The 16,453-nt window shown below is 41.1% G+C and overlaps 1 protein-coding gene across 2 annotated transcripts in view; it reads left to right on the top strand.

Moving 5' to 3' along the window:
• KLHL23 (kelch like family member 23) overlaps positions 1–16,300 on the top strand; it is a 40,129-nt gene extending 23,829 nt beyond the window's left edge. For both annotated transcript variants that reach the window (XM_024754586.1, XM_024754585.1), the window contains 3 exons: positions 674–1,888; positions 5,236–5,388; positions 15,945–16,300. In XM_024754586.1, coding sequence (XP_024610354.1) covers positions 674–1,888; positions 5,236–5,388; positions 15,945–16,255 — 1,679 coding nt within the window. In that variant the 3' untranslated portion in view covers positions 16,256–16,300. The remainder of the gene's footprint in view (positions 1–673; positions 1,889–5,235; positions 5,389–15,944) is intronic.
• Positions 16,301–16,453: the final 153 nt, after the last annotated feature.

Below are 16,453 nucleotides of genomic sequence, written 5' to 3' on the forward strand. Positions count from 1 at the left end.
GAGGCGAGTCCCCATGCCAGGCCCCCAGGCGGGGCGGTCTCCGGGCGGAAACGCGGGCCGGGGGCCGGGCGCGCAGACAGCCCTGAGGCTGCCGGGGAGGAGGCACGCGGATGGAGGGGCCGCCGTCCGGCCGTTTTCCTTTCCGTCCTTCCTTGAGCAGAAAGGCACAGGATTTCCCTTTTCCGAGATTTCTTCTATCCAGTTATATTTCGATCGTCCCTTTCCTGGCATCTCGATTCGACTTGAAAGGGAGACGGAACTCGGGGAAAAGGTTGAGTTGGGGCCGAGCCGAGACGGCCAAGGTCCAGCCTCGAGTGGGGTGACCTCTTGGACACTTGGTTTGCCAAGTGGGGGCTCTCTGTAGGACCGGCAGCTCGGGGCAGATTTCGGAGACTGGGTGAATGGGGTAGCAAATCAATATTTCTTCTCGAAAGGACCCCTGAGCAATCCGGGGGCCTCATATCAGACTCCGAGCTACCCTGCCTTGAAATTGACCATCATATAAATTATGAAATAGTGTGTCCACATTTTGAATTTGTGACAGAGTGCTGAATTTAGTCTAGTTTTGTATATTCGATGCTAATCAATCATTATAATGACAGGAATATTTAGCATTGATTATGAGGTAATGCGCACAATTGAAAACACGTTTATTGTTTCATATTTATTGCAGCCATGGCTCTAAAAGGACAAGAAGATTATATTTACCTTTTCAAGGATTCGACGCATCCAGTGGATTTTCTGGATGCATTCAAAACATTTTACTTGGATGGATTATTTACTGATATTACCCTTCAGTGTCCTTCAGGCATAATCTTCCATTGTCACCGAGCTGTTTTAGCTGCTTGCAGCAATTATTTTAAAGCAATGTTCACAGCTGACATGAAAGAAAAATTTAAAAATAAAATTAAAATCTCTGGCATCCAACATGATATCTTGGAAGGCCTTGTAAATTATGCGTACACGTCCCAAATTGAGATAACTAAAAGAAATGTTCAAAGCCTGCTTGAAGCAGCAGATCTGCTACAATTCCTTTCAGTAAAGAAAGCATGTGAGCAGTTTTTGGTAAGGCACTTGGATATCGATAATTGTATTGGAATGCACTCCTTTGCAGAATTTCACGTGTGTCCAGAACTAGAGAAGGAATCTCGAAGAATTCTATGCTCAAGGTTTAAGGAAGTATGGCAACAAGAAGAATTTCTGGAAATAAGCCTTGAAAAGTTTCTCTTTATCTTGTCCAGAAAGAATCTCAGTGTTTGGAAAGAAGAAGCTGTCATAGAGCCAGTTATCAAGTGGACTGCTCATGATGTAGAAAATCGAATTGAATGCCTGTATAATCTACTAAGCTATATCAACATAGATATAGATCCAGTGTATTTAAAAACAGCTTTGGGCCTTCAAAGAAGCTGCCTGTTAACCGAAAATAAGATCCGATCTCTCATATACAATGCTTTGAATCCCATGCATAAAGAGATTTCTCAGAGGTCCACAGCCACAATGTATATCATTGGAGGCTATTACTGGCATCCTTTATCAGAGGTGCACGTATGGGATCCTTTGACAAATGTTTGGATCCAGGGAGCAGAAATACCAGATTACACTAGGGAGAGCTATGGTGTTACATGTTTGGGACCCAATATTTATGTAACTGGAGGTTACAGAACGGATAACATAGAAGCTCTTGACACAGTGTGGATCTATAACAGTGAAAGTGATGAATGGACAGAAGGTTTGCCAATGCTCAATGCCAGGTATTACCACTGTGCAGTCACCTTGGGTGGCTGTGTCTATGCTTTAGGTGGTTACAGAAAAGGGGCTCCAGCAGAAGAGGCCGAGTTCTATGATCCATTAAAAGAGAAATGGATTCCTATTGCAAACATGATTAAAGGTAAGTGCAGATTGTGTTTATTCTGTAATTTTTAGGTGTTGGAGGTTAGGCCAAGGATCTCTCAGTTCTCTCACAGATAACGTTAAAAAGAATTTATCACTTTGGAATGCTACCTAGGAACTATAGTGGCTTATACAAATAATGTTACACAGAATGTTCCAAGTGAAAATATAGTATAGCAGTCCCCAACTTGACTGAGAATTATGTGATCAGAGTATGCTACCCAGGCTAGAAAAGAAATATTATTTATATAAGAAAACAGTATAATTCATTCTTCTTATTCTACAGCCTGTTTTGAATCTACATCTTGCTTTGAGTCTTAAGAATTTATATTTAAATCAAAGGCTAAATGAAAAGAGAAAGCTGGGTAGTTTTATTCATGTTTAATTTTCTATTTTTTTGCTTGCTCTTGACATTGAACCTTTTTGATTCTGCTTTTAAATATTCAGCTTTTTTTCCTCTCATCATCTGATCATCTGTCTTTTAAAAGGTCTTTCATTAAAACCTTGAAAGGTTTGGTCCCTATAGGGTGTAACAACTTACATTCTCTCAAAAACTAGAGAGAGACAACCTCTGCTCTTTGGAATTCCAGTCTTGTCTTAGAGGGAAAAGGAGAGGGGCAGGTCCCCTACCTCCCACATGTGGCCCACACAGTGGCTATTGGATCTCAGCATCTGTCTGATAAACACTGTATTTTCTGCTGTGTTTGGTACTAGATTAGCCTTGTCTTTCTCTCCCACTGTAAAAAAAGTTAGGCTAGAATCTCACTTATTTCAGTACATTTATTCATTGGTGCTGGGGAGGTGCACACAAACTGGTACGTTGTTACCAAATTTGAGTCATTTTATTCCAGATGTTTCTTCCCAGGCTTTTCTGTTTCTTTTTTAATGCTAGTGGGGGTGTGGGAATCTGACCTGGTCTGGGAATCTGACCCGGTGTGATTCTTGGATGAGAACAGGAAGCCTGAGAGGCAGAATGGCCTTGTGACCAGACATGCTGCTTCTGAAGTCAAACTGCCTGGATCCAAATCCTGACTTTCACCTCACTTGCTGGTGAGCTTGGGCAAATGGTTTAATCTCCCTGTGCCCCAGTTTTGCCATCTGTACAATGGGGGTCACAATATTACATAGCTTAGTTCTGAAAGGATTAATTGAGTTTATTCATGTGAAGTGCTTAGAACCGTGCCTGGCACAGAGTAAGCACTCAGTAAGTGTTAGGCATTATAGTCATGAACATCTTATAGAAGAACATGTCAGCTTTGACAGGGCAGAAATATCTTTCATATTCAATTACAGCCGCTCTCCTGCACGTCCGAAGATTGCGAAGTAGTTGGCAGCTTGGGAGAAGGTGGCTTAATGCCTGCTGCAATAACTGCTCTGGTTTTTAACTCTGCCAGAGCTTGACCCCCCAATTTACTAATTCCCCCAGTCCTCTCCCCAGGGTGGCTCTTAATGTCCTGACTCCTTTCCTACAAAAGAAGCAAGGAAAGTTCAAATATTTTAGCAGCTGTTGTAAACCTGGATATATTTCTGCCTCTGTTTCTTAATGATAAGATCACAATTTCAGTGGTTCTGCAGTTTAGAGTATATTTCTTTGAGGATTGAAATGTATTACTTTACTGAAATGTTGTTAAATCATGTGTGAAACAGTGCTTCCTGAAAAGAAAATGCTGCAATGGTGTATCCACTGTAAAGAAGGCCACACGTGTTCTTGCCTTAGCCTTGAGTGGAATGGAAGACCCTCGTATGCTGAAGTCTTCCCCTACTCCCTAGCTGGGTCTGAAATTCCAGAGTTTTATACTTTTTTTTTTTTTTTTGCGGTACGCGGGCCTCTCACTGTTGTGGTCTTTCCCGTTGTGGAGCACAGGCTCCGGACGCACAAGCTCAGCGGCCATGGCTCACGGGCCCAGCCGCTCCACGGCATGTGGGATCTTCCTGGACTGGGGCACGAACCCGTGTCCCCTGCATCGGCAGGCGGACTCTCAACCACTGCGCCACCAGGGAAGCCCCAGAGTTTTATACTTTTAACTTAAGTTTTGATTCCTGATTATATCTGACCATCCCAGGGAAGGGTAACACTTTTGTCAGTTATGTGCACTTTTTGCTAGTACTGGTTCTGATGGGTGGACTCATGCTGAACTTTAAGTTTCCCGTTTGTCTCTAGAAAGGATAACACTATGTTCCCCAGTTTGTTTTATTTTGTAGCCATAAAGTGAACTAGCAGCTTTCCCTGGTAATGAGCACCTAAATTGGGCAGAGTCAAATTTCAAATTCATTTCCTTTTTCAGTTTACGGGTATACAGAGAAGAAATAAATACTCGGCTGTTTAGAAAGTCCTAACTATTTTTCCCCCTCATCATAACCGCCCTGCTTATAAACTCACTCTTGTTTTGGAGTAGAAATGCACAGGGAGATTGAACTGCACCGGCCCATCTAATAGGCTAAGTAAAAAGTTGGTTGAAAGACTTAAAACTGACATTTTCAACTAAAACGAGCCTCCTCATCTTTCTTCCTCACGTCTTCTTCCCCTGCTGAAGCCATTTCTTCCTTATTTTTCTGTGGCATCAGTGTTTCCCAGTTTTCCGAGCTCAGGACCTCAGAATGAGTCTTGTTTGTCTTGGACACAGTCAGTCATCAAGGCCCATCTGTTCTGCCGGTGTCTCTTACCTTGGTATCCTTCCCTCTGACTCAAGGCCCAGTCTAAAGTCAGGCCCTCAGTACTTCGCACCTGGGCCAATACCTAGCTCTTTCTGACTCTTGCCCTTCTACTCCTATAGTCCCCCCCTTCCTCTCTTGAAAAAACCTTAAAAGTCTTGCTAAATTAAGTCCGTGTTTCTTAGTTGGGCATCAGGATCCTTTGCCGTGTGGCTTCAGTTTACCATGTCAGCTTTAATTCCCACACGACAGCCCCAGGTGTGCCACCTGCCTTGCCCAAGTGCTGGGAATCAAACTTGGCTACATGACATTGTCTAATAAGCACTCACCTTTCCCTCTGCCTAGGATGGCTTCCTCTCACCTGTGCCTGCCAAAGGCTACCTACTGAGGCCCAGGACAAATTCTGCCACTGCCTGCCATGATTCCCTTAGTCAAAGCAGTGTCTCCTTGCTCTGAACGTTCATAGGAGTTCTCTACCCTGTGTTCCAGTTATTTGTGTAAATGTCTCACCCCTTTTAAGAAAAGGTGCAGGGAGCCTTTTTTTTTTATTATTCTTCTATCCTTCATAGCATCTAGCACAATGCCTTGCATCTACTGTCAATAATAACAAAAGCAATAATAATCTTAGTCCAATATTCATTGCAAAACCAAATGAAAGAGCAATCTGAAGATGTGATTTTAATTAACACACAGGCGTGGGAAATGCTACTGCCTGTGTCTTACATGAAGTTATCTACGTCATTGGCGGCCACTGTGGATACAGAGGAAGCTGCACCTATGACAAGGTCCAGAGCTACAATTCAGATATCAATGAATGGAGTCTCATCACCTCCAGTCCACATCCAGGTAACAAATTACTGTCTCAAATAGTACATCATGTTGTGATGCATCTTATCAGCATAAGAGATGGCTAAAAATGGGCTGGAAGTAGAAAGTGCTAAATTTGTAGTAGGCTACACATGGGTATAATTAAAGGCTCAAAATATTCACGTGTTCATCTAACAATAATCACAATTAGCTATTCCAACTAGATGACATCTACAAATACTTTCCCTAATGTCTTTACATGACACGTATTTTAGGCCTGTGTGGTTAAAAGAATTAGTTTCTTCATAAATTTTTTTTTTTTTTGCGGTACGCGGGCCTCTCATTGCTGTGGCCTCTCCCGCTGCGGAGCGCAGGCTCCGCAGCCATGGTTCACGGGCCCAGCTGCTCCGCGGCACGTGGGATCTTCCCGGACCGGGGCACGAACCCGCATCCCCTGCATCGGCAGGCGGACTCTCAACCACTGTGCCACCAGGGAAGCCCCATAAATTATTTTAATGAGATTCTATTTTTGTGTTTCCTATTCCTTAGTTATATGCTTTCTTTCATTTACTACATGCATTATATAAAACACAATTTTTATTGACAGTTAAAAACTACTAGTCTGAAATAGTTGGGAAGGATACCTGTTGATTCAGTTCAGCAAGAAATGATTTTTTTTTAGAAGCATGTTCTTTCTGGGTTTCAATAGCTATTAAACACTTACTCCTGTGATGTGCAGGGCCCTGTGTTGGCCTTAACAGTTGTCTACCCACAAAGAATGGCCTGCTTTCTGTGGTGTCCTTTGTTCTTTGACTTGTCTCTTTGGGTAGAGCTCAGGGGGAAGGATAAACCTGTTATAGTTACCTGGTTAAGGTTAAGCCATCTGATTAAGGTTTTTTTCATTAGGAAAGATTCATATCACCATATCACCCTACTACTTCGAATCATTTTCCATATAGCATCCGGCTTCTGTGTGAGTCACTGGAGAGCATAGTTGGAATTCACGAGCTTGAACCGTCTGAGAATAATAATGATAGGTAACCTTGAGCACTTTCCATAAGTCAGGTACTGACTGAGCGCTTTGCATGTAATATTACCTTAAATTCTAACTACACCCTGTAAGTATTGTTTACCCCTGTTTTACATATTTGTAAAGGCTTAGAAAGGATAAGTAGCTTTGCCAAGGTCACAGTTTGGAAGTGGTGGATCAGGATTCAAAGTCAGGCAGTTTGATTGCATTGACCTGTGCTATGACCGATAAGCAATCCGCCTGTCCATAAGAGAACAGGCTCTCCTACTTTTGACCAATGCAGCTAGTTCCACCATACATCATATATGTCATCTCACGGTTCAGGGGGAGCACACCTGAATCTGGTGCTGTGTCTCCATATACCACAGGACTTACACAAGGAGGGACTTCAGCCATATGCTGTCCTGGCCCTGAAGACACCTTAGAGGTAGACTTTCGTCTCCAAGTAGTTCAGGTGTATTATCCCAGACTCCCCGCAACTTTCTGTGATAACTAATGAGATTATAATAGAAAATAATAATAACTGTCATACTGAGTACAGGCATACCTTGTTTTATTGTACTTCACTTTATTGTACTTTGCAGATATTGCATTTTTTACAAATTGAAGGTTTGTGGCAGCCCTGCCTTGAGAATTCTATCGGTGCCATTTTTCCAACAGCATTTGCTCACTTTGTGTCTTGTCACATTTTGGTTATTCTCGCAGTGTTTCAAACTTTTTCATTATTATTACATTTGTTATTGTAATCTGTGATCAGTGATCTTTGATGTTCGATTGTAATTGAATTGGCATTTTTTAGCAATAAAATATTTTGAAATTAAGGTATATTGTTTTTTTAGACATAAAAAATATGCTATTGCACACTTAATAGACTACAGTATAGTATAAACATAACTTTTACATGCCCTGGAAAACCAAAAAATTTGTGTGTTGCTTTACTGTGATATTCACTTTATTACCGTGCTCTGGAACCCAACCTGCGGTATCGTCAAGGTATGCCTGTAATAGCTAACATTTATTCAATAAGTATGTACCAGGCACTAACTATTCCAATACTTTTATCTGTATTAATCCTTTGAAACCTCACAGCAATCCTGTGAGCGAGGTACTGCTACTATTTTATAGGTCACTGAGGCACACAGAGAGTGAATATATTGCCCAAGGTCAGCTAGCTAGGGTTTGTTGTGAGATTCAAATCCAGGCAGTCTAGCTGGGAGCTCATGCTCTTAACAACTACACTGTTACTTCATTTGATCCTCGTGTTAACCTTATGAGTTAGATACTTCTCTGACTTATCTTTACAAAGAAAATCTTAACATGTGAAAAGTCAGATTAACAAATCAGAGGGCAGTTGTTTACATTACAAACTTAATTTATATTTCATAAAGAGATTCCTTTAAAAATAAATGTCTCGAGGGACTTCTGTGGTGGCTCAGTGGTTAAGAATCCGCCTGCCAATGCAGGGGACATGGGTTTGATCCCTGGTCTGGGAAGATCCCACGTGCCGCGGAGCAGCTAAGCCTGTGCGCCACAACTACTGAGCCTGCACTCTAGAGCCCACAAGCCACAACTACTGAAGCCTGTGTGCTTAGAGCCCATGCTCTGCAACAAGAGAAGCCCACACTCACTGCAACTAGAGAAAGCTGGTGCATAGCAATGAAGACCCAACGCGGCCAAAACTAAAATAAGTAAATTAATTAATTTAAAAGTAAATATAGAAATGAAGGTCTCATACTTAAATTGGGTATAGCTTGTTAACTGCTTGAAAGAGAGTTTAAAAGGTAGTGAGACTTAAGCCAAAGTATGTAAAGCCATGGGAAATCAAAAAATCAATTAGAAATGAGTATTAGGATTCCATATAGAGCATTTTGATTCACATTGGACATTTTCCTGACATAATGTGAGAAACAAAGTTATCAAATTAGCACCCTACGTGGTATCTTCTATTTGGCTCTCACAGTGTTCAAAATATTTTTTAACTGGCTTGTTACCAATATTTAAAATTCAGGAGATTTCAAATAAAAATCATGATTTCTGGCCTTTAGAAAAATTGCAAGATCTGGAAACCTTGGATCATATTCCTTCCTGGCAACAATTATTGGTGCCAAGTAGTGGCTGTTCCCTTTAGATGAGGCTTATATGCTCCATTTCACCACAGTCTCTTCCATTCTCATCACATCATAGACTTGGGAGGCCTGTGCTGCTGTTTTTCTTACCCCAGCCCGGTTCATTCAGATAGTCTGTTATCTCCTTGGCCCTGGAAGGCATTTAGACCTACATCCTCTGAATTATAGCAAGTTATGCCTCTTATGCATTTTAGGAGCACCTCCTGAAGAATGTAAATGTCAGTCTTGAGTCTACCTTATAGATATGTAGCTTAGACCACAAAGAAATGACTACTGTTATTTTTATTTTTATTTATTTATTTTTTAACTGTTATTTTTAAAAGGTAATCTAAATGTTATCTTTTCTCTTAATGCTTTTAAGGGTGGTTGCTTTGTATAGTTGAAAAACAGGGGACTATAATCCCATTAAATTCAAGATAACATTTATTGAGACCTTACCTTGGGAAAGATACCATTCTATCGAAGATGATTAATTTTACTGCCAGAGGAACTCAGTATCTAGTAGTAAATACACATACATAACAGGAATACAAGACAGTCTTACAAATAAGTGCTACTGAAATTGAGGGTAGAGAGAGCTTCAGTCTAATTAAGGGGACCCTGACAATCTTAGAAGGCTTCCAGGCGTAGGCTGTTATGATTTGGGCCTTAAGGAATAGCTACAATTGAGGAAGGTAGTTTTTGAGGAAGAGCGCTCTGGCAGAAAGTTAGCCAGTGAACGAAGGCTGAAGGGAAATTTCCAGGTTCATTCCAGTTCCTGGGAGTAAAAGTATATTAATGAGATGCAAGAGGGTAGGATGAGAGACTGGATAGGAGAGTTCAGTTGAAGAGCATGTCATGGAGGGCTTTGAATGGCAGTCTGGAGAATTTTAAAATAGAGAGCTTAAAGTTTTCAGAGCAAGAGAATGATGCATGATCAGTTCTAGCTTCAAGAAAAGAACTCCTTTGAGAATAGACTGGGAGAAAGATGGCAGGGAGATCTTCTAAAGCTATTGTAATAAACCAGGTGAGAAATACTGAAAGCCTGAAGTGGTAGGAGTAGAAAACAGGCAGGTGTGAGGAATGTTACAGATTCACCATTGATTGAATGGTAGTGATTGCTCCCTTGGGTGATTGGACATTGGCGATGAGGAGGAGAAAGGAATTGACAGTCATTCTACGCTCTCTGGCTGATTGACTAGGAGCATTGAAGTAGCAACCAGTGGGAGGGGAGAAGAGGAGAGATGATGAACTCAGTTTTGTAGTGAAATGTCAAGGACCAGTTAGATAACTCAGAAGAGCCGTCCAGCAAGCGATGGGAAGTGTGGTTCTGCAGCTCAGGAGGAAGAATGCAGCTAAATACAGAGATCTGTGAATTGTTTGCTTAGAGATGATGACTATGTGTGGAGGTGAATGAGATGCCTTGGGAGGTTGGGACCAACAACACAGTAGTGAGCAGAATCTTGGGAAACAGCATTAGTTAAAGGATGAGCTGAGGAAGAAGAGTGCATGAAGAACCCGGGAGAAGCAGTAAGTGATAGAGAGGGAAAATCCGTGGAGAGCTGTGTCCAGTGGGAACAACATTCTCTCCTGGCTTTGCTATTTATTTACTTGTGTAATCTTGGGCAGCAGCTTAAGCTCTTGGGTCTTACTTTCTAGCAAAATAAGGAAGTTAGATTAGATAAGCTTTACAGGTCTTTTCAGTGAGAAAAAAATCTTAGGTAAAAATCTTAAAGTATTTCAATGGATATTGAATACCTGAAAATATTGTGGTTGTCTCTGAATCCCTGCATGGCTTTGTTCCTATCACTCATGTAACACTGAATACAGACTGCCATGTATTTATAGTGCATATTTGTGTGTAAACTCTTTTGAGCCATGACAGATGGTGCTATTCCTCATACTTGGTTTGAAATTGTTCATTCATTCATTTGTCCAACATATATTTGCTGAGTGCTTCCTGCTTGCTATGTACAGTGCTAGGAGCTCAATAAACAAGACACAGTCCCTTAGCATCAGTAGCTTCATTGAGTGACCAACAAGAAAAAAGGCAGTTATAGCTGAGGAAGTTTCCATCAACTATAACAGAACATTATGTTGCATTTGGGTAACAGGGGAAGAACTACCAGGAATTTATTTATTTATTTGTTTGTTCGTTTGTTTATGGGTGCGTTGGTTCTTCATTGCTGCATACAGGCTTTCTCCAGTTGTGGTGAGCGGGGGCTGCTCTTCATTGCACTGCGTGGGCTTGTCGTTGCAGTGGCGTCTCTTTCTGTGGAGCATGGGCTGTAGGCATGTGGGCTTAGTAGTTGTGGCACGCGGGCTCAGTAGTTGTGGCTTGCGGGCTTAGTTGCCCCACAGCATGTGGTATGTTCCTGGACCAGGGATGGAACCCGTGTCCCCTGCATTGGCGGGTGGATTCTTAACCACTGTGCCACCAGAGAAGCCCATTTTATTTATTTTTATACTTTTAAAAAATTTAGATATAGTTTATGTAAAATATTATATAAGTTTTAGGGGTACAGCATAGTGGTTTATAATTTTTAAATTTTTTTATAGTTAAATTTTTTTATACTCTATAGTTATTATAAAGTATTGGCTATATTCCCTGTGTTGTACAATATATCCTTGTAGCCTATTCATTTTATACATAATAGTTTGTACTTCTTAATCCCCTACCCCTATCTTGCCCCTTCTCCGCTTCCCTCTCCCCATTGGTAACCACTAACTTGTTCTCTATATCTGTGAGTCTATTTCTTTTTTGTTATATTAACTAGCTTGTTATATTTTTTAGATTCCACATATAAGTGATCCCATGCAGTATTTGTCTTTTTCTGTCTGACTTATTTCACTTAGCATAATACCCTCCAAGTCCATCCATGTTGTTGCAAATGGCAAAATTTCTTTTTTATGGCTGAGTTGTATTCCATTGTGTATGTGTGTGTGTGTGCGTATTATATATATATATCACATCTTTTTTATCTGTTCATCTGGGGTTTTTTTGCTTTATCATTTTTTAAAAAAATATTTATTTATTGGAGTATAGTTGATTTACAATGTTGTGTTAGTTTCAGGTGTATAGCAAAGTGAATCAGATACATATACATATATCCACTCTTTTTTAGATTCTTTTCCCAAATAGGCCATTACAGAGTATTGAGTAGAGTTCCCTATGCTATTTAGTAGGTCTTATTAGTTATCTGTTTTACACATAGTAATGTGTATATGTTAATCCCAATATCCCAATTTATCCCTCCCCCTCTTACCCCCGGTAACCATAAGTTTGTTTTCTACTCTGTAACTCTATTTCTGTTTTGTAGATAAGTTCATTTGTACCCTTTAAGATTCCATATATAAGCAATATCATATAATATTCATCATTCTCTGACTTACTTCACTCAGTATGACAATCTCTAGGTCCATCCATGTTGCTACAAATGAATTATTTTGTTCTTTTTTATGGCTAATATTCCATTGTATATACATACCATATATTCTTTATCCATTCCTCTGTTGATGGACATTTAGGTTGCTTCCATGTCCTGGCTATTGTAAATAGTGCTGCAGTGTACATTGGGGTGCATGTGTCTTTTTGAATTATGGTTTTCTCTGGGTATATGTCCAGTAGTGGGATTGCAGGGTCATATGGTAGTTCTATTTTTAGTTTTCTAAGGAACCTCCATACTGTTGTCCATAGTGGCTGTACCAATTTACATTCCCACCAACAGTGCAAGAGGGTTCTCTTTTCTCCACACCCTCTCCAGCATTTATTGTTTCTAGATTTTTTGATGATGGCCATTCTGACCAGTGTGAGGTGATACCTCATTGTAGTTTTGATTTGCATTTCTCTAATAATTAGTGATTTTGAGCATCTTTTCATGTATTTGTTGGCGATTTATATGTCTTCTTTATAGAAATGTCTATTTAGGTCTTCTGCCCATTTTTTGATTGGGTTGTTGTTTTTGATATTGAGCTGCATGAGCTGTTTGTATATTTTGGAGATTGATCCTTTGTCAGTTGCTTCATTTGCAAATATCTTCTCCGATTCTGAGGGTTTATGGTTTCCTTTGCTGTGCAAACGCTTTTAAGTTTCATTAGGTCCCATTTGTTTATTTTTGTTTTTTATTCTCATTACTCTAAGTGGTGGATCGAAAAAGATCTTGCTGCTGTTTATGTCAAAGAGTGTTCTGCCTGTCTTTTCCTCTAAGAGTTTTATTGTATCCGGCCTTACATTTAGGTCTTTAATTCATTTTGAGTTTTATTTTTATATATGGTGTGAGGCAATGTTCTAATTTCATTCTTTTCCATGTAGCTGTCTAGGTTTCCCAGCACCACTTGTTGAAGAGACTGTCTTTTCTCCATTGTATATTTTTGCCTCCTTTGTCATAGATTAATTGATCATGAGGATACAGCATTAATATACAGAAATCTGTTGGATTTCTATATGCTAACAATGAACTATCAGAAAGAGAAATTAAAGAAACAATCCCATTTACCATTGCATCAAAAAGAATAAAATACCTGGGACTAAACCTTCCTAAGGAGGTAAAGACCTGTGCCCGGAAAACTGTAAGACACTGATGAAAGAAATTGAAGATGCTATAAACAGATGGAAAGACATACTGTGTTTATGGATTGGAAGAATTAATATTGTTAAAATGACCACACTACCCTAAGGCAATCTACAGGTTCAGTGCAATCCCTATCAAAACACCAAGGGTAGGGCTTCCCTGGTGGCGCAGTGGTTAAGAATCTGCCTGCCAATGCAGCAGACACGGGTTCAAGCCCTGGTCCGGGAAGATCCCACATGCCGCGGAGCAGCTAAACCTGTGTGTCACAACTACTGAGCCTTCACTCTAGAGCCCGCAAGCCACAACTACTGAGCCCGTGTGCCGCAACTACTGAAGTGCCCTATAGCCTGTGCTCTGCAACAAGAGAAGCCACCACAAAAAGAAGCCTGCGCACCACAACGAAGAGTAGCCCCCACTCACCACAACTAGAGAAAGCCCACACACAGCAATGAAGACCCAACGCAGCCAAAAATAAATAAAATTAATAAATAAATTAATTGATTAATAAAATACCAAGGGTATTTTTTACAGAACTAGGAAAAATAATTTTAAAATTTGTGTGGAAGCACAGAAGACCCCAAATAGCCAAAACAGTCTTGAAAAAGAAGAACAGAGCTGGAGGAATTGCTGACTTTAGACTATACTACACAACTACTGTAATCAAAACAGTAATGGTAGGGCTTCCCTGGTGGTGCAGTGGTTGAGAGTCTGCCTGCCGATGCAGGGGACACGGGTTTGTGCCCCGGTCTGGGAGGATCCCACATGCCGCGGAGCGGCTGGGCCCGAGAGCCATGGCCGCTGAGCCTGCGCGTCCGGAGCCTGTGCTCCGCAATGGGAGAGGCCACAACAGTGAGAGGCCCGCATATCACAAAAAAGAAAACAAAACAAACAAACAAAAAAACAGTATGGTACTGGCACAATAACAGACATGTAGATCAATGGAACAGAATAGAGAGCCCAGGAGTCACTTTATTTTAAATATTTTTACTGCTACAGAAAGATTGAGATACTTCTCTTAACATAAGAGTTGCAAATTGAGGATTTTTTGTGAGATTTGAATAAGTTAAGAAAAGCTTAATAAGCTCATTGTTGAATCATTTATACCAACTGATGTTTTTGAATCATCATTAATTTTCACAATAACCATTTGACAGAATGACTCATAATTTATACAAACAATGTGTCACCAGTACTCAGAAACAACTAAATCCTATAAAAATTCTGCATGTGTATAACTGAAAGGTAATAAATGGGTTTTCAGAGGTAGGAGAATTCTTTTTTTCTTGGATGTCAGAAACCAGAGAACAACGATATGGGGACTCAAAGCAGAAATACCAGTCTTCTCAGACTTTTCCTTAGGCTTTGAAACCTAAATAGTAAGAACTTTACTGATAAGAATTTGTCTTCCCTACTTAAAGGGGAAATCACATTTCTGATTGTCCATTCTTTCTTTCTAAAGAAGGCCTTATAAGCTTTTCCTCCACGAAGTTATGGGGGCGCATATTTGGGCACAGAGGCTACAAGGTACAATTCATTCATTGATTCAACAAACTTTTATTGAGTCCTTACAAGATGCCAGACACTTGCCATCCTTCAGTTGGGAGTGGAGTGGTGGGCAGGACACAGTTCCTGTACTGTCAGAAGGAAGAGAGAGACTAAACAGGAACCACGTCAGATTATGAGAAGAGCTACAGAGAGAATTAAAAGAGTGTGATGTGATAGAGATGCCTGACCAGCTCCTTCAGGTTGGATGATCTGGGAAGGCCCTCTGAGGAGGTGAGAGTAAGATGAGACCTGAATGACATGGAGAAGGTAGCTGTGCAAGGACCTGGGAAAAGAAGGTGTTCCAGACAGATGGAACAGCTCAGCAATGGCAAGCTAAATCTTCATTTATTCGCCATAGTATTAGTGCCACTGACAACTCCCGCTCTTTCTTCAGGTCTGCAGCTAGAAGTATTTAAGTGTAATCTAATGGTTGATACTTCCAGAGAAAGAACTCACAGGCTGGGAGCGATGTTAGAACTGAGGGCGTGGAAGAAACAGGGCTGGGACTAGGGTCAGGCGAGTGACCTGTGCCCTCGAGGCACAGAACCGAAGGAGTTGCTCAGAAGGTGGAAGAGTCTCCTGTTTTGTGCTCTGGGCACCTCACTTGCCTTACCCTAGTCACAGCCCTGGGAAGAAGGGAGAGGAAGTGAAGTTGCCAAACATCCTGGTGCCTTGAAGAGCCAGCAGGTTTGGATGTGGAGGGGGAGATAAAATGGAAAAAAATTTAAATGGCCTGGAAAGCTGACCCCCAAGAGGTGGACTCCCGGCCCCAGGACGCAGACCTCACACGGCAGCGCTCGGCCTTTGAGCACCTTCCACAGCTTCTTAAGGTCACAGACTGTAGTTCCCCACTAAACTGGCTTATATTTCTCTAACTTCTTGTGTCTTTAACTTGACCGGCAGTGTGAGAGAGGCAAGTGCCTGTGGCAGCAGGTACTGTACAGGGTTAGCTGCTAAGACCCGAAGGACCCTACACCAGTTACCTGGGACGTCTTCATGGCAGAGGGACTCTGCTGCTACCACCTTTTACACATAGGCGTAGAGAAAAAGGTGCCTGTGCTGGGAAGTTTCCGGAAGGGTAGTGGTCGGAGGATGAGTTCCTCCTGGCATCCTGCAAAGCCAGTTTAGGGATAACCTGAAAGACAGTGGCAGGAATAGGTAATCTGAGTCTGGTGATTGGGAGTGGATTTTAAGGCTCTGTGTTGTGGTAGTGTGTGCTGGAATCAAAATGTCACAACTACTCTATTTTTGTATGCTAAATTGTAAAGCATTATTATATCACCACCCTAAGGTATCTCTTTTGCTTGTTATCCTAATAGAAATATGCTTTTTTCTTTTTAATAGAATATGGATTGTGTTCAGTTCCATTTGAAAATAAGCTCTATCTAGTTGGTGGACAAACTACAATCACAGAATGCTATGACCCTGAACAGAATGAATGGAGAGAGATCGCTCCCATGATGGAAAGGAGGATGGAGTGTGGTGCCGTCATCATGAATGGATGTATTTATGTCACTGGGGGGTATTCCTACTCAAAGGGGACATATCTTCAGAGCGTTGAGAAATACGATCCAGATCTTAATAAGTGGGAAATCGTGGGTAATCTTCCAAGTGCCATGCGGTCCCATGGGTGTGTTTGTGTGTATAATGTTTGATTAAGTCCACAGAAATGACCAGGTAATCACTGTTTCAGGGTGTAGTGAAAAAGAATGTAGGGTTTGGAGTGTCTTACTTGTTATTGTGGCCTGGCACAAGTTAGGTAAATTCTCATGCCTAAACCCCACTCTACACCCCAACCCTGTGATTAATGGTCAAGAAACATGTATATTTACAGTTGAGTCAGTGGGGTTACT

The sequence above is a fragment of the Neophocaena asiaeorientalis genome, unplaced genomic scaffold (genome assembly GCF_003031525.2).
Source record: "Neophocaena asiaeorientalis asiaeorientalis breed wild unplaced genomic scaffold, Neophocaena_asiaeorientalis_V1.1 scaffold1238, whole genome shotgun sequence".
Taxonomy (NCBI): Eukaryota; Metazoa; Chordata; class Mammalia; order Artiodactyla; family Phocoenidae; genus Neophocaena; species Neophocaena asiaeorientalis.